At 42.1% G+C, this 26,995-nt stretch overlaps 1 protein-coding gene across 1 annotated transcript in view; it reads right to left on the reverse strand.

Annotated features, from left to right (window-relative positions):
* Window positions 1–761: 761 nt before the first annotated feature.
* Window positions 762–26,995, reverse strand: part of MPP4 (membrane palmitoylated protein 4) — a 45,741-nt gene continuing 19,507 nt past the window's right edge. The window contains 11 exon segments of the mRNA XM_018554010.1: window positions 762–977; window positions 1,692–1,826; window positions 2,027–2,135; window positions 3,687–3,780; window positions 7,619–7,699; window positions 10,777–10,947; window positions 12,063–12,101; window positions 15,451–15,461; window positions 19,967–19,973; window positions 21,619–21,639; window positions 22,933–22,971. Coding sequence (XP_018409512.1) covers window positions 792–977; window positions 1,692–1,826; window positions 2,027–2,135; window positions 3,687–3,780; window positions 7,619–7,699; window positions 10,777–10,947; window positions 12,063–12,101; window positions 15,451–15,461; window positions 19,967–19,973; window positions 21,619–21,639; window positions 22,933–22,971 — 893 coding nt within the window. The 3' untranslated portion in view covers window positions 762–791.

Below are 26,995 nucleotides of genomic sequence, written 5' to 3' on the forward strand. Positions count from 1 at the left end.
GCCCCGCCCACACGCCCGACGGCCGCAGCTCCCGCCCGCACGCACGATGGAAGCGGAGTATCATCCACCGGGACCAGCAACAGCACGTCCGGTCCTCCCCCAGCCAGGTAAGACATCCCCCGAAAATAAGACCTAGTGTCTTATTTCGTGCAAAAAAAAAAATAAGACACTGTCTTATTTTCGGGGAAACACGGTATGTACAGTATATATCCACATGCAGCCCAAATACATCTTGCAGACATACTTCCAATCATACAAATACCCTATAATTTACAAAGCGCTTGTGCTTTTTTAAGTTGTTTTTGTGCTTTCTGGGTGTTCAAACAATTTGCCCCGGGTATCACATACACAGGCTAGGCACACCACTGCCCCCCCTCCCTGCTGTATTAATATAAAGATAGCTGCAAACATACATGTAACAGTCTAATAGAAGAAAAAAAAAAGTTGTTCAGAAGCACCCTATTGTCCATTCCATGAATTAGATTTTTCTTCTCATTAATTCATTGTTTGATCTGTAGATCAGGCTCACTGTTGCTATGGAGCTGTTACTAGTTTAATAGCACCCAATTTGTATAATTCACTTAATGAAATTCTCAGACCAACTTTATTCAGCATAATACAATATAGTATTTAGAGTGGTCTCTACTGCAAATAAAAATGCTAATATTTTTGTGAAAGAAAAGATATCTATGTAAACTGATTTATTGTTTTTCCGGTTCTACCTAATCATTTAAATAAATACAAAGCATACAATTGCTATTAATAACTGTATTAAACATGTTGTTTTTTTTTCAAGAATCAGAACAGATCCAAGATGCTGGAATCCACTGTGGCTCATCTTGAGCACGACGGACTATGGACACGAGTTGAACACAGGCAGACTGCAGGTCATCATTAACCAACACTTGGTCAAAATACTGTCCGAGCTGTGCCTCCATTTTCTTTGCTGACTCTTCAATATCCTGGAAATCCTCTTCCTGAAAAAACAGTATATTAATTTTAATGATCTAACTTAACAAAAATGCAGATTTAGCATATGAAAAAGTAAGTAAACCCCTATTTTTACCACCACTTCAATTATTTAAAATTAGAATCTGGTGTTCCACATTAGGTTCCAGTTGTTAGAACCTCCTTAGACAGAATGCAGGTGGAACTTGTCTTATTAAAACCTCAGATATACAGGGTCTGGTTCCAGTGGTGCCACAAGAGGGGTGTGGGTGACACCATCAGAGGGCATCATTTTGGTGTCGCCCCCTCTGAAAAGTCATGGACCGAGAGCCCGAAAGCTGCACCAGAGAGGAGGAGACATGGCGGCATACCTTAACCCACCGGATGAACATCGCCTCCTCTCTTTAGAGTTAAGTGCATGGGACATAATTAAGCACATGCATGATGATATCGTGTTCTTGCGTGCATGATGATGTCCCCGTGGGTGACACTCAGCTGCCTCACCGGGTTACGCCCGGCCTGGGGGCACCTCTGTGTGGTTCTCCTTTCTATTGACGTGTGGTGTCATCATGCCAAGATTAATGGTGCTTTCTAAGGCCCTTAGAAAGAAAGTTGATACTAGAAGTTTGGCAAGATATTAAAAAAATTGTCAAATGATTACGAAATGAATCAATAATTGATTGGACATTAGGGAGCTAAGCTAACCTATTAAATTGTGTCAAACATGGCAGACGCCAGGTTACCTTAAATTTCATATTGACAAAATAGTCTGTGATCATGCTGGCATTTCTTCGAGTATGCCTCATGCAGTTTCTGCTCGGTGGTTTAATAAATATGACATATGGTTTCAGCTCATGTGTTCTAGCTCCAGTGATACCCTGTGACAAAACAGAAAGAGATCAAATACATGAGTTATAGTTTGTGCAAGTTTGGATTTGTGCTTATCATAAATTTAAAGCAAAGTGTAACATTTTACATTTTTCTTAGAAATGGATGCATCATTCCTGACTCATTGCAACTTTTAGTTTAGTGCATAGTATTGTGTGTCATAGTACATATGGAAGAGTGTTAATCTTACCAGTGGCTCCAAATCAATGATGCATATTTTTCCTGCAGCAAGAACTTCTTTCACTGTGTCTATACTTGTACCATACATATGTCCTTTGTAGTCGCCATACTCCAGAAAACTAAAAGGGGAAAAATAAATATAGTATAGAGTGAGAAACTAGTTTGTAAAAATAAGGGGAATGTGCTACAAAGAACTATACTGGTCCTATAGTTAGATAAAATATTCAGCATCAGGATTTGTGCAGAAATTAAATACATATTTTGCTCTGGGTCTTGACGTGATAATTGAAACTTCAACAATGCTGAAAGTTCTAATTCTGTGAAAGACTGTCAAAGATTTAAAAGCTCAACTCCAATCAAACTGCTAAACACACTTAGGATTTGTCATTTTAATTACATGGTGACTCTCCACCGCAGTGAACCAGCAGAAGTTGGTCACCAACATATCTCCATCCTGCTAACTGGACAACAAAGGAGTATCAGAACACCAATGAGACCATCAGTCTGCTCTTCCTTCTATCTTGTCTGCAAGTGTTTAGTATGTACTGTTCAATGCAGTAGAGTCTTACGACTGGTGTCCGGTTTTCGGCGGGACCGCGCGATCGTTTGCTGTTGCACACAGCGGATGATTTCAATAGGGTTACATTTGCACGGCAATTGCTGAAAAAAGATACATGTACCTTTTTTGCACACCATGCAGTTTTTTCAACTGCCATCGTGCGCGATTGAACAGGACGGATCTGCCTGGCGCGACTGGAGTGCCATTAAAAAATAATAGCACCGCCAGCGCAATTAGCAGTGGTGGGCGATTTTGCGACTGCACAGCGATGCACACAGTTTCGTGTACTATTGTCACGCGGTCATGGATCGCCCAAGTGTGAACTTGGCCAACTGACTCACAAACAGATCAATCAGCTGAGGTTAGACAGGGGATGGAAGGCTATGCAATGTGAGTCAATCAGGCAAGGCACAATGCTTCCAATCTTACCTGATTTCAGACACAAGGGCCTAGAAGGGATGGTGACTATTCAGTTTACAGGAGAAGAAGAAGAGCACAAGGAGGACCTCATCAGTGTATGTATTTCATAGTCTAATGATCAGGTAGGTGACACAGACAGATGAAATTGTAAATATTAGTATCACCATATTACCCATACAGTGAAAATATGTGAATCTCAAGAGTGGCTCAACAGATTCACAAATTGTTTGACATGAAAAACAAATATATGTATTTTAAATGTATTTAATTGTTTAGCTAGAGTTTCATGACAAAAAAGAAATTTTCCTGTTCTTATCTGGTATGCCACCTAACAAAGCTTTCTGTATATTGTGCATTGCTGAAATTGCACTCCAAGTATATAATTCAGTATGAGTGATTTGATTAATATAGAATATCAAATAATAATAGCAAATTGAATAGTAATTAATTGCAGTATTGTTGATGTTCACGTTCCCCCAAATAGACGTTTTGGTTAATGTATTGCTATTGGTATATTACCTTTTGGCTACATATCCAATCATTCTTTCTATTTCATGTTAAAGCAGAACTGAAGCCAAAAAATAACAAAATAGAAAATGAATAGCTCATCAAAATACAGGATAACAAAAAAAAGCCTGTGCTGCAGTTTTTGGTTTATTTTATATTCAAGTATCACAAACAAATACTATACCTGTGACTATATACCATACTTTCAAATATCTCTTTAGATACAAAAAAATATTCACGCCCATCCTCTTCATAACTCTTCTTAGGGCGTGTGGTGTCTGTTGGAACATAGACATTTATTAAACTGCTGCAAATTATTTTTTAACCCAATCACTCAAATTACATATATGTTTTAACAGGTGAATGTTTTTTTGAAAGTAATATTTGCTATTTTTTAATCTGCAGCTTTCATTAAAAAAAAAAAAAAGACATGGTTATCCTGCCATAGAGGTCCTTGTTCAGGAACTTTCTGTTACAAGAAAGAAGATTTTATAGGTAAGACGAAAATCCCATTTTCTGGATCGTACATCACTGGATACAAGGAGTTAATTCTTAGACCATTGTGATGTGGAGCGGGCAACACAAAAAAGACAACAGCTAACAGGCCCAAGGAAACAACTGCAAAAGGGAACTAGAACAGGGGCCAAGGATTTCAGGGCCACATGAAGAACCTTTCAGCCAAAACTGGCATCTACAGAATTAGAGAGAATGCTTCCAAAGGTGCCTAGTGATTACAGCCCAACTCTGGGCTTACTGGCTTTAAATTAGTTGAATATTCTGGTTCCTCTAGACTAGAGCCACTAGGTGTGATGTACACCCCCTTCTTCACCCCAACCATTTCTCTCCCGTTCATTGAAGGACACAGGGCAACAGATCGTAGATCCTGAATGGTAGGGTATATCGCCACCTGCAGGAGAAGGACGCTAGGCACATAACAAGAGACAAAGACAGCCTAGGGGCGGCCCCTGCTGGTGGCCAAACCCCCCACTTGCTGACAAGTCTCCAGTTTTTTGCCTAGCGTCAGGAGTAAGGAGCGAAAAAAAATTTCTCTGGAATTTTTTTTTCATTTTCCTCCTTTTGTTTGCTGTTTTCTTCAAGCAAGTGTCGCCAGGGCGACATGCTGGATGAATGTAGATCCTTGGAGTCTCCAGTACCTTTTCGGCCTGGCGTCGGCCCCGCGTGTGTTCTACAAGGCGTTAGCCCATGGTTCTGGCGCTGTTGCGTTACCGGTGCATCTCGATCGTGGGGTATCTGGACGATCTTCTGCGGGCAGTGTCGCACTCTTCTCTGGGGGTCACTGTGCGGTCCTTGGGGGAGTACGGATGGATCCTGAACTTCCCGCAGTCTTGTCTGGTGCCTTCCCCCATGACGAGTACCTGGGCCTGGTTCTGGACTCCGTTGTGGCCTGAAAGTCCAGCTCTATCTGTATTTTGGTGTCCGCTCGTCTATAAGCCTTGCAGGTCTTATATTCTCTAGCTCTACGGTCGCATCTCCACTTTATTCTCCCCTTTTCCAGTCATAAAACAAAGCCAAGGTGTATGTGTTTTGTGAATGGTAAGGAGAAGAGATACGACCGTAGCACTGGGGGGGTCTAGAGCTTAGAGCTGGAGGAACAATAGAGTGCAGTGGGAGCTGTACTTCCACCTGCATGTAAACAAGAACATTTACGAGGTGAAGAAGTGTACATAATGGCAGATACCATTCAAGAGGAAATAGAGTGTTCAACTAGTTTAACTCCAGTAAGCTTATTGTGCCCAGGGGTTGAGCTTCAAAAGTCAGTTTAAATACCAGTGTAACCAAATATGACAGGATGTGCTATGTATCTGGAATTCATGTTTATTAGCTGAGATTAATATGAAGGCAGTTGGTATGCTGGACTTCTAGTCTCTAAAAAGTGCAGAGCTGCACAAAACTAGCAGGGCACTGTTTGTGTAAAATGAAAGTTTTCTTAACCAGACTTGAAGCCTTCTTATGGTACTATTATGTTTAGCAGAAGTCCCCAGGAACAGCGGTCCAGGAGCAACGTATGCATTTGGATGCATTTAATGACTACAGGAACAACTCTTTAACCCCTTCATGACTGAGCTTGTTTTTAGTTTCTGTTCGTAAATGACTGACACACTTTTGACATTTTTGCTGTGTGATTCTTCCACGTCAGTGATATACTTTCTTACAAAGTGCACCCACACATATTATATATTGTTTTTTAGAGGACAGATAGGGCTGTATGTTTATATCACATATGTGTGTCTAACGCCTCACTTAGGACAAATAAAATATAAAAAAGAGGAAAAAAACATTTAAAAAAAACACTTTTTTCCCAGTTTTGATTGGTAGTATTTTTTTTTTACAAAACCAGCACAGCTAAAAAATGCAATAAATACATTCATTTATTTGTCCCTTATTTATTTTATTTTTTTTACACATTTATTTTTTTTACACTTTTCACATTTATTTATTTTTTTTACACTTTTCACTTTTTTTTTAAACTTAAAAATGTTATTTTATTTATTTAATTATATCAAGCAGTCATTGTGAATTAATCTCACTGTTACTGCTTGATAAATTAATACATTTTTGGTTATTATCAGGCTGCTTCAAACTTCAGAACAGCCGATAATAAGTTAGTGACACTGATCCTGCAGCAGTTCAGGATTCAGCTGTCACTAAAGGTTTTCTGATTGTTGCAACAACGATCAGCAAACTGAAACATTCTTCTTTCACCAATAGATACATTGTAGGAATAGACACATTATGTATCTATTGGTGAAAGAAAAAAAAAGCCAGTATAGCTTGAGAGAGATATCTCTCGATCTATACGAGCTGTTAGAATGCCGGCAAAAGCTTTTGCCCGCTGCTCTGCTTTGACTCTCAGACACCCGATATTAAGGTATCGGGTGTCTGAAAAAGGTTAACCCTTTCATTAATGAATGCCTCTGTAGTAAGGGCATCCATTAATGAATGTTAAAAGCTGATTCTCAGCGGTTAACAGCCCTCTAAAGCAGCAAATAACTCGTCACGTACAGTGTACGTGACAAGTCATTTGGTCCCTTTGTGGCTGGACGTACAGTGTACGTCTCCCGTCACGAAGGGGTTAATATACAACAATTGCTTACCTTTAGTCATGTATTGAATATTTTCTGCATAATGGAGGCTATGTTTGGGAATCAGTATGCTGGAGTCATAAAAACTTTCATAATGGCTCGGGTCTTTGTAGTGAACTGATGGCTTAGAACAGTGGTTCTCAACCTGTGTAACCTCAGGACCCACAATTGTCCTTGGTCATTAGGTCGCGACCCAAGTCGCGCTGCAATGGAACGCATGGCATTGCGGTACCGTGTTCTGCTGCGGGCGGTCGAACTGTGGGTGGGTACCAGAACGCACAGTAGGTGTGATTGTGTGATGTAATGCATCAATCGCATTTGACTGTCCGATTAATGCACTGTACTAGTGTGAATGGGCCTTCAAAAACACTGATAGACACACACAGCCACAGACACAATCTCATACACACACACTCAAAAAAAAAAGAATTATGTATTTTTTCTTTTTTTTTTAGATCCACCCAGTCTCCCTAATTTACAAGAACTGGAGTGGATCATCAGCCTGGGGCCCAGTGTGGGCTGCTGTGCTGTGACGCAGCTCTATACATATGTGCATTGCTTGTACAGCTCCATTGCACGCCCTGAAGAGGTGCTGGGAGCCAAAATGTTATGTTACTTTGGTCCAGGCTCCTCTACAGGACATGCGAGGGAGCAGTAAGCAATGCACATATGGATGGAACTCCATCACAGCCATAAATCCAGCCCACCCAACCCCACCTCAAGCTGACACTCGGCGCCGGGCAGCATATTTTAAATTCTGCTTGGTACGAGAACTGACTATCTTGCGCTAGGAAGAGCCTGAGAAGCCTCTCACCTAGAAAAGTGGAAGGCATCCAGCAACCCACTTTTGGGTCACGACCCACCAATTGAGAACCAAGGGCTTAGAAGATTAGAACATCTGACCTATGATAATGTTCATGTGTATCTGGTCTACCACAGCCTGATTATACATGCTTGTATCTATTTTTAAATGAGTCAATGGTTTTAGATTTAGAATAATAACATCACTTACGTGGCACTGGACTTTTATATAAACTGGGATTTGAAAATATAAGCTGTTTTCTTAGTTCATTAACTCCAACTCCTGAAGGTCCTACAGGGGAAACAGTTAAATATTTAAATTCTGTTTTATGACAGGACAGTACTCCATGTCCGATGAAGAGCATATTTGAGCATATTACAGCACAAATGTACTTGCACATCGGCAAAAATAAGGGTAACATGCAGCCTTGTACACACATCCATGTACCAACCCATATTAAAAACTGTACTGCAAATACAAAATGCCGAAGCCAGTACAAAGCAGTCAATACTGCCATGCACAAAATACTTCTTCCCATCTCTTTGCCAGTACCTCCGTCCTTGTTGCCGCCTCTTTGCTTCATACTAAAGTTTTTTTCTCCTCCCTGTTTCACAGAGAATGGAGACACTGAGAAACAAGAGAGACCAATCATGATAGCTTGGAACTAGCACCTGAGTAAAAACAGCCAATCACAAAATACTGACAGCCTCATTCCCATCTGCTCACCAATACCTCCCCCCATGCTGCTTCCTTTGTGAGCCATGCTGTATCTCTTTATCTTCTTCCTGCTTCAAAGAGTAATAGAGGTATTAAAGGAGGAGGAAAGACAATCTGCAGATCTGTGTAGTAATCCAGCGTTAAAGCTTGCCTCTGTCCAAGAGATTCCTGTAATAAAGACTAGTCACTGTTGCTCTCTCTCCTTGTGCAGGGTGGCTGGTCTTGTATCCGCCCTGCTATAGTTTTCTGCAGGCAGCCTGTAGTAGGTGGGTCCCTCCCACAACTCTGCTCTCTGCATAAGCTATGTGCAGCACAGTGATGATGTCACTGCTACTTTTATATGGTAACATCTGAGTGTGTAAAGGCGTTTGGTGTGTACAAAGTAGATGTATTTCCTCTGTGGCTATATAAGAGTATATATGGAGTTTTTTGTCCCAGTGTTCAGCTTAAAAGATAGGGTTAGCCTCAGCGGCATAACTAGAAATCACAGGGCCCCATGCAAAATTTTGTATGGGGCCCTGTGATTTCTAGTTACACCCCTTGAAGAGCCCACATAGCTCACCTGAGGGTGACCGTGCAGAGCCCACCATAGACTCTCTATGGTGCGCTCTGCACAGTCACCCTCAGGTGGGCTGGTCACACTTCTTACCTGTCCGCCTCTTCTTCCTCCGTCTTCCCTCCTCCGTCGCCGGGCACACTCCGTCCTACGTCGCCGGGCCCGCCCCCTCCTCCGTCACCGGCCCCTTCTCTGATGCTGACCCCCGGGCCCCGCCTCCCCGCCACGTCCAGCCTCCTCCACCGCCGCTGCTGACTCTCATTGACTCAGCAGCGGCTATGGAGAAGAACGCAGGGCTGCACAGATCACAGTGATCTGAACAGTGGCGCGTTCAAACCCATGGTGGCCCCCACGGCATCAGGGGGGTGTCCTGGCTGGGCCCCCCTGTGCCCGGGCCCCATATCGGCCGCCTGGGTCGCTATGGCTATTGTTACGCCACTGGTTAGCCTTGAATCAGCATTTCACTCACACAAGTGCACAGAGAGAAAAGAGCAGAAGAGTGGCAATGAGAAAAAAAAGATATGGACGCTTACATGTCAGCTGTGATTTTGTACACCTGGAAGCCAGGATAATTTAAGTGCATCTAAACCCAAAAATAAAAATGTCATATATTTGACCAATCCTTACATGAGATGGCAGCAGGAGTTTTCTTTCTTTCAGGTTTTTTCCCTAATTTGCTCCCGGTTTCCCCAGTAATAACAGAGTTCCTGTCTCCGTTTGGCTACATTCAATTCTTCAGTATATCTATGGAAGGGGCCATGGTAGCCACCTAGGCAGGATTAAAAGAAAATGTCTGCCTTTGTTTATCTCTATTACATGGGTAATGGAGAGATAAGTCGTTTACACAAGAAAGGTTGTAATACACTGCCTGGCCAAATAAAAGTCCCCACCTGGATTTCAGGCAGTGTTATGATCTGGGGTTGCTTCAGTTGGTCAGGTCTAGGTTCAGCAACGTTAGGTGCCCAAAAAATGAGGCCAGCTGCCTTCCTGGATATAGTGAATGACCTGGTTTTTCCATCAATGGATTTTTTTCTCCCCTGATGGTATGGGCGTATTGACAATGGCAGGATTCATCGGGCTCAAATTGGGAAAGAGTGGCTCAGGGAGTATGAAGCAAAATTTTCACACATGGAATGGCCCCATTGAGAATCTTTGGGATGTGCTGGAGAAGACTTTACACAGTGGTCCGACTCTCCCATCAACACTACAGGATCTTGGTGAAAAACGAATGCAACTCTGGATGGAAATAAATGCTGTGACATTGCATAAGCTTATTGAAAACGATGCCACGGCAAATGCGTGCAGTTTACCAAAGCTAAAGGCGGTCCAGCAACATATTACACTATGTGACTTTTTTGGCCAGGTAGTGTACACCGAGTGGCCAGATTATTATGACCAGCCCATCAGTACTTCGTTGGGCCACGAGATAATGCGAGGAATCTGACACTGCACTGTTGCCGTTCTGTTGTCTTGTACCAGTCTTGCCACTCTCCGTTCTGCCCTAACATTGACTAGTCGCTGACGGCCACAATTCGCACGTTCAGACCCAGATTTGCGGCTGACAGTCCAGTCTTTAAACATTTTAACAACAGCTGCTCTTGAACATTTGACGAATTCTGCTATTTTGCTGATACTCCCTCCATGGCTCAGAGCGCCAACAATCATCCCACGTTCAAAGGTTGTTAAATCGCGTTGAAATCACGTTGAAATCACTTCTACTGTCGTCGTAAACAACCTCCTTCCCTATTTATAATGGTCTGGCCCTCTAGAAACTTCAGTGCCAAATTATAGCTAATTTGCCTTCAAACGTCAGGTGGTCATAATAATCTGGCCACTCAGTATATATTGCCTTACAAGTCCATTTGTAGGCTGCATTCATTCTCTTTTTCCAGGTTAAGAACATTTTCAGCAACTACAGACAATACCTACTAAGCTGCACTGAACGCAAAAACAAGCTTTTTTTCTGGTTATTGGGTTTAGTTACCCTTTAAATACTGCTCTTCTCTCTTTCATATAGTTTTATATAGGGAGGAATGACACAGGGAAATAAAATACGGCAGTAATATGCTTGTATTGAAAGAAAATCTGAACTTACCTAGAAGCACGATGAGCCTGTGGTGATCACAAGGCCTCCTCTGATATCTTACGACTTCCTCATATGGTGCAGCCACAGTGTGGTAACAGCTGTTGGGGCAGCGGGAGTAACAGGACAGATGAGTGGTGTGGGACTTTCTACGGCAGAGCCGCATACTTTTCCGAAAACCAGCTGTGAAGATATATGGCCAGTGATAGAACAATCCACTCCAAAGTGGCCAAATAATATTAATACACTAGAAAAGCAATAGTTAAATAGTTACAGCATAACAATTAAATTGTCACAGGTCGGCTCAGTAGATCGGGAAGTGAGCGAACACATACTGTCGCTTGCTCACTTATTGATCTATCCCTGCAGAGAGCTGGCTCCGTGCAGGGATTCCCCCCCTCCCCTGTCCGATCCCTGCACCTTATTAGGAGGAGTTGGCTACCTCCAGGTACACCTGCATGTAATTTATCAACTTCATTAATATGCTCACACTTGGAGACTCGGATACATAGAGTTAGGACCACACTTTGCAGAGGTGCCTTGGTGCGGCCGTGTGGCTTCTACATATTTTTGGCCAAAAGTTTGTGCAACTAAACCTCTGATTTTAACGCATACTGTTGACAGGGCTATTTGTTTGGTTGCAGGTTGGCTGGCAGGTTGAGGCTGGGGAATTTTTGTGTTTTGTATTGCTGTACATAGCTTGCCTGCCTCAGTACTACTTTTAAGAGTCCTCTGGCTTGATGCAAACAATGAGCTGGCTCTTGGGGAAAGTTATGCAACCATCAAAACACCTTTATGGGTGAATGACATTGTGTTGGGGTAGGCTTTCCTAGGCAGACTTCATGTGCATGCAGACCACTTTAGATATTGTGCATATGTGATGCTGAGCCTCCATGAGTGAAATAACTGAAGTAAAATGAATGAAAGGGGTGGGACAGGGACAGTCAGGCTAAAGGTGGCCAGCTGATGCTGGACATCCACCAGTGAAGAAATTAGGGGAGCTCTATATGACTTGCTGCAGATTCTAATGCACACTGTAAGAAGCTCACAGTGTTCAGTGCAATCAGAGTAAGCAATTTCAGCACAGAAGATGATGTTGTACCAATTTGCCAGACTGAACATAAGGCTGGAGTTCAGCTTTAAAATGCTAGAGATTGGACACTTAACATAACATACCAGGATCAGAAGCTGAGTGTATGTTGTGTTTATTTTTTCTAAAATAGTATTCTCAAACTGCTTATTTTTCTATGAATAGTTTATCCAAATTCCATTGCTGTAATAACAAGCCTAGTACATACCAATGACATATCCTGATCCATCAGTGCCAAAGTCTTCCTCTTCTTAATGTGGAAAGTCATGTAATAAATAGACAGTTAGGAAGATGTTATTACAGTATCACGCATTGGTGTTAATGTAATATGCTTCATACAGTAAGCCCATACGTTAAATTACAAACCAATACATTGACTCATTTTTACAAACTCCTTATATTTTAAGTGGACTTGAACTCAAAAAGAGAGACGATATAGTATGTTATAGGGGACACTTATAAATGTTAATTGTGCCTAAGCAGCTTCCTCAAGGTATACACAAGGTGTGCCTACAGCCTCATACATGAACAGTATATCTGCAGTTTTAATTTCCGCCACTGCTGCATCAGACTGTCTCAGAAGATATGGAGATGTCATTAATGTGTTGTTCACTGTTTTCCTTGCTGGGGGCTCTGACATGAGGAAGTAAAACCTTGCCTCTACCAAAATGGCCTCCTTAACACAGGCACAGTACAGAATAAGGCATGGTAAGTCAGTCATGGTGGAAAGATCTGCTGCAGAGAGACCACAGGCACTACTGGTGACTTGTCCTAGTCCCCCCACTGCCTTTTGTGGACATTTCTTTCAGACTTCCATTTCTCATTAAAGCCCAATTAAATTTAGTTTAAATCAGCTATAATGCAGATGAATCAAAACAAAAGATGTGCAAAGTCTTACACTTCACTTTCCTAAAGGTGCCCATACACCGTACGATTATCGTACGATGCGAAACATGCGACGATCGCAACGTCGTGTGATCATCGGCCGACGACCCCATCATGCACAGACCACGTTCACGACCGAATATCGTACAATCGCAAACGTAATTGTATGATTTGTATCGAAAGACGGAAGCAATCGTTTGAACCCTAGCGGTGAGCGTCATCAATCGTGCAATGTCCTTAAAGGACCCAAACCCAGAACATTCTTTCCCACACTTGTTTGAGATGGCTGAAGATATGACTAGCAGGACTATTATCATGGTCGGTGTTGCTGCCATTCATGCTCACCGCCAACGCATGCCATCGCGAAGAAGACTCTGGACCAAGAATTGGCTGAAGAAACGTGACACCTAATTTCACATTGCACTCCTGCAGGAAGTGAGGAAGAACAACCTTGATGACTTCAGGAATTACCTCAGGATGTCTGATGCAGCATACAACAACCTCCTGGCTCAGGTGTCCCCTCACATCAAGAAGGTTGATACAGTAAGGCAGATCCCCCTGACCGGCGGCTCATAGCCACACTACGTTTCCTCGCTACTGGTAGAAGCTTGGAGGACCTGAAGTTCTCCACAGGAATCTCCGCACAGGCACTTGGGCGCATAATCCCCCAAACCTGTGCAGCAATCATCCAAGTATTGCGTGATGAGTATCTCAAGGTAAATGTTATTATTGCACTTTCCGAAAAAATATGCTTTGACACTGTTTCACAACACACATCTTTAATTGTTTTTACATGGTAACACATTAGCCATGCAGTTAACCACAGCTTATGCCATTAAAGACTTGTGTAGGTATGTTCCATGGTCCACCCCTGTCTGTCCTGCCCCTGAGATGTCCCAGCACTCCAAAACCTTTGGTCCTGTATCTGGCTGATGGTATGCTGTTGTACTTGGCCATGGCCCATGACATAGTGTGTCTCTGGATGCTCCCTGTGTGGGTGTTGCTGGTGGGAGTAGTTTGGCATGTATTTTGGTGCTATTTGCTGTTGTGTAAATCTTTGCTGTGGTACATGCGTTTGGGTTCCCACATCATGCGTCAGCACTGCAACCCGTGTGTCCCCACGTGCACTGTTTTGTGACCCCCTAGTGAGGTAGTTTGGACCCAGCAGCCCATTTTCTCCGTCTTGCATTATTTGGAGAACCATTGTCTGTGCATACTGTCGTTGGTGGTGCTCCATGCTGCGCATCTTCAGTGCTGCAACCTGGAAGAACAGGGCACTCTCATCCGGCAATGTATCAAGGCCTGCTGATGCCTTGTTGAGGAAGTTCTCAATTGTCCGGTCGGTAGCTGGCCTCTTGCGTGGCTTCCTGGCAGCTACTGGAGCAGTAGAGGGTCCCGGTGTAGTTTCCAACATTTCCTGTATGCAGACACTGTCCTGTGCAGATAAAGTACAAGAAATGTGTCATCACGACGTATGTCGTTTGAAAAGTCAGATATCTAATTACATGTCACTCTCAGTTCCCCACAGATGCAGCTGAATGGCAACGGATTGCCAAGCAATTCAATGACATCTGGAATTTCCCCAACTGTGGAGGTGTCATAGACGTCCGCATCATACCACCTGCAAACTCTGGATCCTTTTTTTTCAATTACAAAGGCTTCTTTAGCATTATACTACTTGCAGTGGTTAACGCCACTTATGAATTCTTGTATGTGGACATTGGCATGAATGGAAGACACTCCGATGGAGGTGTCATGGAGCCGAATGATTTCAACATGCGTCTACAGAATGGTTCCCTGAACCTACCAAGCAATGAGGAAACCACACACGGCATGAACTTTGTGTTTGTTGCTGATGAAGCTTTTGCCCTTGGGGATCACCTACTCAAGCCCTTTCCAATGCGTGGTCTCTCCATGGAGCAGCGCATATTTATTTATCGTTTACCCCGTGCACGCAGAGTGGTGGAGAATGTGTTTGGGATATTGGCAAACCGATTTCGCATTCACTCCCATCAACATGTGTCTCCAGAAATTTGACATATTAGTATACTGCTGTTGTACCCTCCACAATTATCTGAGACGTCAGGGCACCTCCTACAGGCCCCGACAAATCCTAGACCAGGAGGATGTTGTGAGTGGCGTCATGCACCCAGGGGATTGGAGGCATGATGTGGATGGCCTTGACGGTTTGGGACCCATGCATCCGCGATTGCCTACTGCAGCTGCACAGCAGAACCGGCTCAAATACTTGCAGTATTTCAATGGCCCTGGTGCTGTGGAATGGCAGGGACAAATGTAATTTCCAGTGCCGTTGAACATACTTCTACAAAATAAAGTGTTTATTTAATGCATTGAATCTGTCCTTCCAAAAAAGTTTGAGTGCCGCATAATTACTTTTGTTCAATAAATCTTGTGATTTTTCTATTCCAATCTGTGTCTTCTGCATACATATGGGAGTTAGACAATCATTATTATTTCAGAGCTGACATGGTGAATAAATAATTAATTACCTGCGTGCTCTCAGCTATGTCGGTGGGAAGGTCGTCGGTATCGGACGAGGCAGTCTGGGCCTGAGTAGGTGGTGTTTGCAGGCTGTTGACAGATGGCCGTGGTTCTTCCTCATCATCCAGGAAACGCAGATACTCATAATACCGGAGCCTGGGCTGGTAGACATCATCAGCAGAGGCTCCGGACTTCTGGGATGAGCTAACTTTCTTCTGCTCTTTCCTATAGACGGTCCGTAGGTTTGCTATTTTCTGTTTCACATAATTTATGTCTGCACCTGGCGATATGGTCTTACATAATTCTGCTAGTTTATTATAAGCCTCCATTCGCTTGGAGCGATTACAGTAATCCCTGCACCGCACTCTCCACAGACATGGTAGTTCGCGATACAGATCAATGAATTGGTTCAGGAAGTCTGGATTAGTGAAACGCTCTGTCACAATGCCTGTATAATTGAGAGACAGACTGATTAGTAGGTGTCAAATCCTCTACATACTTCCTCAACTTGATAGGTTTCATGCCCTTGGTACCTGCCCATGCACCAAACAAATCCCATACCTCGACATTGTAGTACTATGTATACTCCAATGTTGTATACCCACCTGGGACATCTGCTAATGTGCAATGAAATATTAGCTAGAGCAAACAATATAGATATGGTGCTGTATCTGACTCCCACATGTGCCAGCCACATCCAAAAAACAACACATACACTTGGCCCGAACAAGCTTTGTCCTTATGCTCGTGTAATGAACCTGGTGCTCATTACAATGTTGGCCATATCTGACACACTCAAGTAGGCAGCTTTGTCGCCCACATCCTCCACCTTCAAATGCGTTGCTGGTGAAAACAGGCATGCTGAACACATGGCGACCAATGTAAATGGGAAGAGTGTTCATCAGAGTTTAGGCCTGCTCTGTCCCCCAGATATGCTATATATGGACAACTCGTCATGTTGCAAGACAAAACGCCTATGAGACAATATCTGAACTATGGTCTGCTAAGCATACCCTTTCTGCCATGCATTGGCTACGATCACTTTGGTAGCCCTACATACCAACCAACGAGAGAGCGTTTGTCCGAAAAGGAATGATGTTCCCTCTAGGTCGGATGAGCGAAGGCCCGATCGTACACACGGTTACGCGTTGACCACAAAGAGGGCATCATCAATGTCCTTACAGGAAATGGTGGAGCTGGTCTCCATCATGGAGCAGCAGGACTACGACTGCAAGCTGAAGAGATACCCACAAAGAAACATAAGAAAGGACAGGATCCTGGATCAGCTCATTGAGACCTTGCAGGCCAAACTTGAAGTGAGGAGGTCCAAGGACAAGCTAAGAAAGAGGTGGTGCGACCTCAAACTGCGAGAGATTGGCCAGCTTGCCAGGATGCACAGGATCATACGTAGAAGTGTGGGGTTTTTAGAATATTGCACCTACACATATGGTTGGACACGTTTCATGTTGGCTTACAGGCCTGGTCATTGGGGAGTAGTAGAGCATGCACAGCTCTGATTGAGTTATATATATATGGAAGGGTATTGTATTCTCCATGTTTAATGTTTATCCATGTACAGCTCCAGAACACGATGTGTCATTAGACGCATCGTGTGCAAACATGTCACACATATATGTACATGTGCGTTTGGTGATGGCACATATGCCTATTTAATGTTGCAGATATGAACGGACAGAGGAGTTTGGAGAGTAGGATCCAGAACACAGCAGGAGCTACAGAGGTGATGATGGAGCGCCCGCATGTGGAGGAGCCTGACCAGGAGGTGGAGGTTGTCCTGTGGTATGACTAGATTATGGCATGTCACATGCCCTTCACATGTTAAGAAACTATTTGTTCATTCCCTTACAGTGAATGTGGACCTTGTGGAGAGTGAGCAGATGAGTACGCCTTCAGTGAGCTCTGGTTCTGGTATGTGCACCTTCCTGACTGTGACATCACATATGACCAGATCTTCATCTGCATGTTAACCTTGGCATCTGCTTATTGCATCATAGTGCATATTCAGGAGGTTGCATCAGAGGGGAGCGTGGCGAGAGAGGTGGTGGCTGGTCCTTCTTCCAATTCGCCTTCTGGTATGTACTGTTTCTTGCATATGACATAGAAGCTGACATTGGGAACATGTTGTAATTGTGTGTTGTATTTGATCCTTCAATTACAGTTCACGTTGCGTCACCAGACCAGGGAAGAGCTCCAGTCGGACGACTGTGCACTGCTGTCAGCCAATGTTGTGGCATGCTGGAGGATTTGTCGGAGCACATGGTGGAGTTGTGGCGTTCTCTTAATGATGTGCTTGACGAACTCCACAAGCTTTAGGAGCCTTCAACTCCCGGTTATTGCCATTTCGGCAAGTTGTCGTTTGCACTGGCCTTTCACTGTTTAACCCCCATTGTTGCATGTACAAGCGCCAGAGGCAATCCACATCCCTGACAAGGATGGAGTGCTGGGCATATGTGCAGGGCGCAGCCCCAATACAGTCAGGGAAACTGGGACATCTGAAAGAAAACACAAAGAGGGGTGGCTTTCCTGGTGCAGATAGGTTTATTCCAATAGACAGGTTAAAAAGTAAACTGGCAGGTACTCACAAGGATAGAGTTATAACAAGCTGCAGGGATCCGTGCAGTATGTCCTGTGTCTATACATAGACACAGGACGTACTGCATGTATAGACACAGGACGTACTGCATGGATCCCTTCATTGCTCCAGTTTTTAATTGTCCTGCAGCTTGTTATCACTCTATTTTTGTGAGTACCTGCCAGTTTACTTTTTATCCTGTCTACTGGAATAAACCTATCTGCACCAGGAAAGGCGCCCCTCTTTGTGTTTTCTATTTATATTTGAGAAGTTTTATATAAAAATTAGATTCCTGCATGCCTTGTGTCAGTGTCCTCATTTCATGCATGAGCACATTATGAATATATAGTCCTCCTGCTTGAGTGATGCGTTTGTGAGGGATGTTTCTTTGTGGTAATGCTTGGTTTGACTGATACATGTCGCAGGTGTGCAATGCAAAGGAGCAAGCAGAAGACACATGTGTAGGGCATGCATGACACTTAACGTTTTATCCAACTGGGTCTGAAGGGAGAATGGCCATGTTAATCACATGTTGCATGCTTCGCATAGGGTGGGTTGATGTTTTTTCGGTGGAAATATTTGGGGTTACTTTCACAAGCCTCATGTGTGACCAACATGTGGAGTGGTAGAATTATGTGTGACCATGGTTATTGCATCTGTACTCTGCGACATGTAGCCTCAGCAATGGCTGCCCGACTGGTCCATGACAGTACAAGAACACAGGTATGGATGCTCGGAGTAGAGACAGCAGCCGTTATTCAACTTCCATTTGATCTTTCGTTTGGCGCACGCGCAAGGCGTTTAGTTCGATTTTTGACGAACTATTACACCACTCACTGAACGATCATCGTACGATGACGCGCAGGTTTTCTAACATGCTGGGTAGTCGAAAGTTGAACGATTGTACAGTATACACGGTTGCACACTACCCATCAACTTTGCGATTATTGTACGAAAAACCGATCGCATACGATAATCGTAAGGTGTATGGGCATCTTAAGAAAGCAACCATGGCCTGAGTAGAAAAGCTTGTCCCCTGCCAGCATGCTGCAAAGAAAGACACTTGCTCTCTGTATGGAAGTAGTGGTCATTGTGCAGAGGTCTGATATGCTGTCTGTTGATTAGAAAGCTACAGGTCTGAATCACAGACATTTTTTCAGTTCTATTGCATAGTGCTTGGTCTTTAGCTCACTTCCAATTGTGTCTTTTAGGCCCATATTGACACTATGGGGGTGATTTACTAACCTAAACACACACACACCAGGTGTGTGTGATTTTCACACAGCAAAACGTATTTATCAACCAAAAAGTCTCTAAAAGCATATTTCCACTAATGCCATATATGGAAAAATCATGCACATGACGCATATATAATGCTGCTTCACAGTTTAGACAAAAATGGTTAGCTCATGCATTTACATTCCTGCATTCATCAACGCAAGCAACACAACATAGAGCTAATTTACCCAACATCACCTTGGAATTCCTTCAGGGCTTTGCACAACACACCTGCTGGGTGTGTACACATTACAAAGGTGTTTAGATTCCACCCATAGATCATGCTGGGAGGGAACACACTGCAGAGGTGTATACACGTTCGTGGTGTGTTTATAAGGTTAGTAAATCAACCCCTATATGTCCATTAAAGAATATTTATTGCAATATATGCACACCACAAATCCCTGTTTTTTTGCAAACGTTTGTTAGTAATATGCATGGGTGTATATACCAGTGTACCAGGGTTAATTCACTATCTCCAGTGTCAGCTGCTGGTTTTTGTAGGATATTGAAAATTGGTGGGAGGTTTGGCTGCTTCTAGGTTGCTGGGATGTGTGGGAAGACAGTATTTACCATCCCCATTGCAAATAAGTCTTTATATGGCTTTTGTGAAACAGAGTTATAATAAACTAAAAAAAGACAACTGGCTCTGTGGCTAGCTCTTCCCCCATCACTCTAGGAGTCATTTTACATTATCTCAGTTTGGCCCAATACCAGAAAATACATGGGAATCTTCCTTTGACCTCTTCATCTTAAAGTATTTTAACAAATAAAAAAACTCAGATTATTGTAAACCTCAAAACAATTGGCTATCAACACATTCTAACATCTCACTAAAACTATATACTGAATACAATTCCTCTTACCTCCTTTTAGTTCCTCTGGCAAAATAAACAACCAAATGGACAATTGTTAAATTACGGATAATTATTGCACAGCAGCTGTTTAAGCATAGATCTAGTTATATGACTAGGTATAGTAGGGCATTAGAGCTTGGGATAAATAATGCAAAGGAAGAGACACCAAACTTTCTATATAAAGGGTGAATTAGCGGTCCATAAGACGTGGGGGCCAGGGGGAGTAGGAAATGCCTTGGAATCAGTGGACATAAACAGTTCCCCAGGTTCAGGGGTCAATGGGAGTAGAAAAAATGTCCCAAAGTTGGGAATAAAAAATTACCTAGCACCAGTGTTTAGTGGGAAGAGGAATAATGTCATATTTTTGGCATCAGTGGAAGGAACAGTGCTTGATAGTTGGTATCGATAATATAGTGGTCTCATTTTTGGTGTCATTAAGAGTAATAGTGCCCCATCATTGGTGTTAGTGGGAGAAATGTTGTACTATTGGTGTCAATGGAAGGAACAGTGCCCTATTGTTGGGGTCATTGGGAGGCATAGTGTCTCATGGTTGGTTTCAGTAGGAGGAATAGTGTCCCATCATTTATGTCAGAGGGAGGAATAGTACCCCATCAATGGTTTCTGTGGGAGCAATGGTGCCCTTTGTTGATGTCAGTAGGAGGAATTGCGCCCCAACACTGGGGTGAGTGGAAGAAATAATCCATCAAGTGCCAGTTAAATGCAGTTTTGGGTTCACTGTGCAAAGGCAATATAAATGAGAGTCCAAGGCAGAACAGACAATATTTTTTCATCACTTCAAATTGCACTGCCATACGTCATCAGCTTTGTCACCCATTGATTAGTGTCTATAATTAATATTCAGACCATGGCAATCTCTGAATAATGAGATTTTCATAGCACCCTAGAATCTCTCTTAGATTAGAGAAACATAGCTGTCAAGTATATGCAAGCTGTAGCAAACAGCCCATTAATTTTTACATCATGTAATAATTACATGACCATAAATTCATGAAACAAAAGCAAATAGCAATACCAACCTAGTTCATTTTTTTTCTTTATTGGATAGGTGAAAGTCTCTATGTGCATCATAAATATTATAGAGCATCATATAATTGAGGTTTCTAAAAGCATTTTTCACTGCCTGGTCTGCCCATGGTCCATGCAACCTTACCTTCTGAATTGCTGATTTTTACATAAGTCCTGGGCTCACTGTATATAAAAAAAAAAAGTGAGCACCTGGAAGAGGAAGACTGCATGGACCTGGGGTAGGCTGTGCAGTAAAATTAAATTTTCTTAACATTAAAGATTCCATATGTTGATATTAGGGGGGGGAGGGGGGGATCGTGTTTTTTTTTCTTTATTTAATGATGTGGCTATCCTTTCTTTTACCCTGAAGCCAATCGGTTATTGTAAAGTAAACGGAGTCTAGGGTGAAAATCAATCCTTTAGCTAATCCGCTCCATTATCAGTATGTTTTTATGTGACTGCGATATATAGATTAGATTTCCATTTTTACTTGTGAATGATCTCATCTTACTAATGTGAATGGTCTATAAAACAAATCATAAAAGTAGCACTGAATGTTAAGTTGTCAATATAAAAACATAATATGGAAGAAAACCTAAATACGTACAGTAAGATATATTTACCTGACTCAAATGTTTCCTCATCTGGTGTTTGATTCAGCGGCATGCAAAATAAATGAATAAATACATAACATAACAACATACCATAACTTAAAGTTATAATATGCTTGTGTTTTATTAGTTATAAATGATTTGTAAAATCATCACAGACAACAAAATCAACATAATGCATTCTAACCAGAATCCTAGCCTATTTCCCTTTTATAGCCTAGCACCATCTGTTTATTGTTTGATTCCTTAGGCTTGATCAACTATGTAATCTAAAGCTGACCGTTCCTGACAGTAAATATATTCCCAGGCACTACAGTTTTATTTGTCACTTGAAGCTTTAACAATCAAAATTAAAAATTAAAAATGCAACGATTTAACCAAGAAGAGATAGAAAGGAGAAATCAATTTAATATTTGCAATAACATATTTCTTACATAATTTTCCATTTAAAAATTACATTAAATCAGTAACTCTGACTCCTTTATTTGTTCGAGTATAAATTTCAGCTTGAGCTACTGAGTTCTAGAAATAACTGGCATTTTTTTGTACATCAAAGTAGCAAAGGGAGAGCCTTGAAAACATAAAAAGGAGCCTAAAGCTCCACCTGACTGGCAAACTCAAAAGAAAGCATAAAATTAATATTCAGCATTTAATATTTATCTGAATAAAAGAGATTATATATATATATATATATATAATTTTTTAAATATTTTTATATTGTAACTCTAACTTTATTAAAAAATAAATGTTGTATAATTTACATTCCCATTAAAGAGCAGCTCCATCCATTTTTTTCAGCCAACCTTTTTATTTGTATCTGTCAATCTATTAGGTAGATTTTTTCTCACTTTCTGTCCTGTGACACCAGAACAAGAAATAGGGGGAGCAGTTATCACTGGAACAGGAAGGAAGGCATGTCAAAAAAATTAACTTTTCCTTACTATACTGAAAATGTTTTTTTGTCTCGATTCCCATTGGAGCGTTTTCCCATCAAGCTCCTATCCTAACAGGAAGTGAGGAGGAATCTTCCCTGTAGCTAGGCTCCCCTGTAGGCTGCTTTTACTGGCTTTAAGCACTTTTTTGTAGCCCCTTCATTTTAGTTTCAGACAAAATGACCGGTATTATTATTGCAAAGTTTCCATTATAGGGACAGTCATTGTGTTCTCTCAGTACAGGGACATTGTTTTACATATTTTATTTTGCTTGGGGACACTTTCTTTTTTTTGTTGTTTGCTAGTTTTTGGTAAAGTCTCACACTCATCTCTCTCATGTAAAAGCAAGTGGACATTTTATACAGAACATTGGTTACTTTAGTTGTGTCCTTACCAGCTTCAACAAACTTCTCATCTATCTTCATATCTTCCTCTATAATTGAAGGAAACACAAGATACCTGAAATATTTCTAGTAATTCAGGAAAAAAGTAGACAAACAAAAGCACTCATTCCCTTACCTTCCCCTATAGTGGTCACTTTGCAAGCAAAGGAATAGTAGAAAGAGATGCAGAGTTGAGCATTAAAAGAGCGTTATGGTGGATATTGTATGTTCTCTAAGTGGAACGCTGGAACACAAAATGAGTAATAATATATATGATGCATTTATTACTTGTTCATCCTGACAGTAGATGTTATTTTTGCACTTCCTGTAACAGGGCAACAACACACTTCACGCTGCAGAAAAATCACAAAGCAATGGTGTCACCCTGTGCAGAGGGCAGTCTTGGATGTACATGTAGTTTTAAATAGACTTTAAATCAGAGAAAATCAATTACAGTTACAGCAATATATTTTTTTTCTATTGGAACAAATGTTTAGACAATAAGAATAAAAGCTTACTGTTATAAGCACCCATGGCATTGGTATATAGTTTGTCCCAACCCATGTAACTGCTACTTTTGCTGGACATCTTGGCTTGCTATTGCAAGTGGAAAAATAACAGATCTACTGGCAGGGTCAACAACTAATAAACCTATGTTACAAATGAGGCTTAGGAAAACAAAAACTGCTGTGTTAATGCTAATGACAGACTGCATCATATATAGCATCATATAGATTTCATTTTGACCATAGTTAAACTTTAAGCTGGAAATCTCCATATGTTATTTTTTAATTTTTGAAAAGTTCAAGATAAATACTGATAGAATTTAGCTACTCAGTTTCTATAGTAAATGAGCTGGCTAAATTTGAGTTAAACATACAGAACACCTTTTACCTCTTGGATGTAATTTAGAGATGACATCAAGATACCAGAATAAAGATAGTATGCTATATGCATAAAAACGTATTCACTAGACATTCATAAATTTAAAAAACTGCCATAAAAATGTCTTCTAACATGTCGTTTCCCAATCTTTTTTCAGTCACGGCACCCTTTAAAAGTAGGTCTCTACTCTCATACTCGGACCTTACAGTCCAGGAGTTGCCTGACCATTCACCTTTGCATGAAGGTGCTGGGCTTGATAGTGGCCTCCTTTGCTCAATTTCCCTCCAGGCTATTGCAGCTCAGCATTCTGGTGGAGTTGGACAAACAGGCTTACTCCCTGGACCTCCCCATTAGCTTTTTCCATTAAGACAAAGCTTGCCCTAATGTGGTGGCTCTCCAGCCTGATGTTAGAACTAGGGAAATCCTTTCTTCCAATGGTCTTGAAGATGCTCATGAAAGATGCCTGCCTGTAGGGCTGGGGCGGAGTCCACAGGAACCTCTGGGTTCAGTGAACCTGGTTGACAGAGGAATCTCATCTCTCGATCAATATCCGGGAGCTTAGGCCCACTAGGTTGTCCCTTCATCACATCTCGTCCTGACCCTGTCCACTGCGCACATCCCAGCTGTGGAAAATTGGCAGGCAGAATTTCTCAATTGTCAACGTCTGAATCCCAGAGAGTGGTCCCTTCACACATTGATGTTTCAGGAACTATGTCTCGATTGGGGAAGCAGGATGTTGACCTCCTATCCTCCAGGTTCGACAACACGCTATACAGGTTTGTTGCAAGGACCAGGGATCTCCGGGCCTTCGCCATGGATGCCTGGTGACTCTGTAGTTTATGTTCAGCATGATCTAAGCCTTCCCTTCTCTGAAACTCTTGGCACAGCACCTTCCCAGGATCAAGAGAAAGGGAATTCCAGTGATCTTTATTGATCCCAATTGGCACAGGAGACACGTGCTACACGGATATGGTCAGACTCCTGACAGATCTTCCATGGGCACTTTTGGATCATTCAGACCTGCTGTCCCAGGGACTGGCATTCCACCATGTTACTGAATCACTGGCTTTAACGGCCTGGCTGTTGAAGACTAGGTCTTGAAAGACAGAGATGTTATCTCTATGCTTCTGAAAGCTAGGAAGTTGACCTCTTACATAGTCTAACATCACACCTGAAAAGCTTATTTCGCTGCAAACCGAGGAAGTTCTATGGAAGTTCTATCACAGGGAATACTCAGTGGGAAGCATCCTATCCTTCCTCCAGTCTGGTCTTGTTTGGACTTAGTTTCCAGCTGTTTTTGTTTATGCCCTTGCTACAGCTTCTATCCACTTAGTCCACAAGTGTTAATCCCTTTTCGTCATTCCTAAGAGCCCCATGTGGGTCAGTCAGTTTCTTCTAATTTTGCTACATGGATTTGGCTTACACTTTTTTTTAGAATTTTTGTATTTATTACAGCTATTTAAATAGCGCCGACCATTTATGCAGTGCTTTACACAGTGCACATACCATTATGAATTGAAGGGTACATTTCTCCCCTATCCACTTATAGCTATCTCTACCAAGAGTGTTGGTACTGCTTGGGTTTGCCAGCCCTCAGGCTTCAGCTTCCCATACCTGCAAGGATAACACCTGGTAGACATGTGCACCGGCAAAAAAATTGGTTTAGTCTAGTTTTCGTTCGGATTTTCCGTTATTTCGTTTTTCGGGATTCGGGTCCGAAAGTCAATTCGTTTCGGGATTCGGACGAAATCCATTAGCGGTAGTCTGTACGAATTTTCGTTTGTGGACGAATATTCGTTACAGCAAAGTGTAAGACAAAAAAAAATAAAACATTTCAGACATGTTAGGTCCGTTGCTGTGTTGCCCGTCCCTCTGTTGCCCCATCCATTTAACTCCCTGTGTCCTGTAATGTATGATCAAGAAAACAGGATTTTTGCTTTACCTGTAAAGTCTCAGGACATAGGGCCCTCCCCTCTGTGATCCACTCTTGTACTGCTAGCTGCAAAACTGAAGGCAGGGTGGGAGCTGGAGGGGCTATGCAGGGCTGTCCTAACAGCTTTGATTTGCTGGTGGTAAATTACTGGAAGGTTGTGGCATAAAAACTAGGGATGTCCCGATGCCACTTTTTCAGGCCCAAGTACAAGTACAAGTACTTCCCCTCATGTACTTGCCGATACCAATTACCGATACTTTTTCTTAAAGGGACAGGTGACTTTAAATGATCCATAGTACAACTACATATTATGTACTATGGATCATAATTTAACGTATTCATGTTAGCAGGGGAGAATTGTAAAGCTATTGTTGCAGTGCATTCTATATGTAGTATATAGTACATGTACCTATAGAGTGCACTGCAACAATAGATTTACAATTATCCTCTGCTAACATGAATGGATTAAATGATCCCTAGTACAGGGCTACATACAGATCATTTAATCCATTCATGCTAGCAAAGTATAATTGTAAATGTATTGTCTGCACTGTATTAGCAGTGTGTACTCTATATGTAGTACATATAGAGTATATACTGCTAATACAGTACTACATATAGAGTACACTACAGCAATAGAGTTTTTCAATTATCCCCTATTCCCCTGCTAACATGATTAGGTTAAATCATGATCCATAGTACAACTACATGTTATGTATGTAGTATACTATAGATCATGATTTAACCTAATACTCTATATGAAGAAGTAAATGTACACTTGCAATCAGAATATAAATACAATACTGGCAAAGTGGCAAAAACTACACCACTTGCCATCTCAGCAGCACAGGTCTTTACTTTCTGGTGCCTGTTCAATGGAGCCTGCCTTATCTGCAGCTAGACCTCACTCTGTTGCCTGCCTTATCCGCAGCTAGACCTCACTCTGTTCTCTCCTCCATCCCACCTGTATCTCCGCCATCCTGTATAATCTCCTTCTCGGAGGGCTCATCAGATCCCTATCTCCCCCCCTCATTATATCATTTCGGATTCTTCTAATATATCTATTCAGCTCTCCATTATCTCCCTCTCATACACAGCCGTCCTCTCCCACCATCCCCTAGGTTACCTCCCATACACTAGAGGCCAATCTGAACTTAACTAAGGCTCTGGCAGGGAACGGCCATTTTGGGTAGGACAGAATGTACTCCAAGTAAATGGAGATTTCCCAGACACTAGAGAACAAACTTTCCTGTTGG

This window comes from Nanorana parkeri, unplaced genomic scaffold (genome assembly GCF_000935625.1).
Source record: "Nanorana parkeri isolate BGI_ZX_2015 unplaced genomic scaffold, ASM93562v1 scaffold139, whole genome shotgun sequence".
In the NCBI taxonomy this organism is placed as follows: domain Eukaryota; kingdom Metazoa; phylum Chordata; class Amphibia; order Anura; family Dicroglossidae; genus Nanorana; species Nanorana parkeri.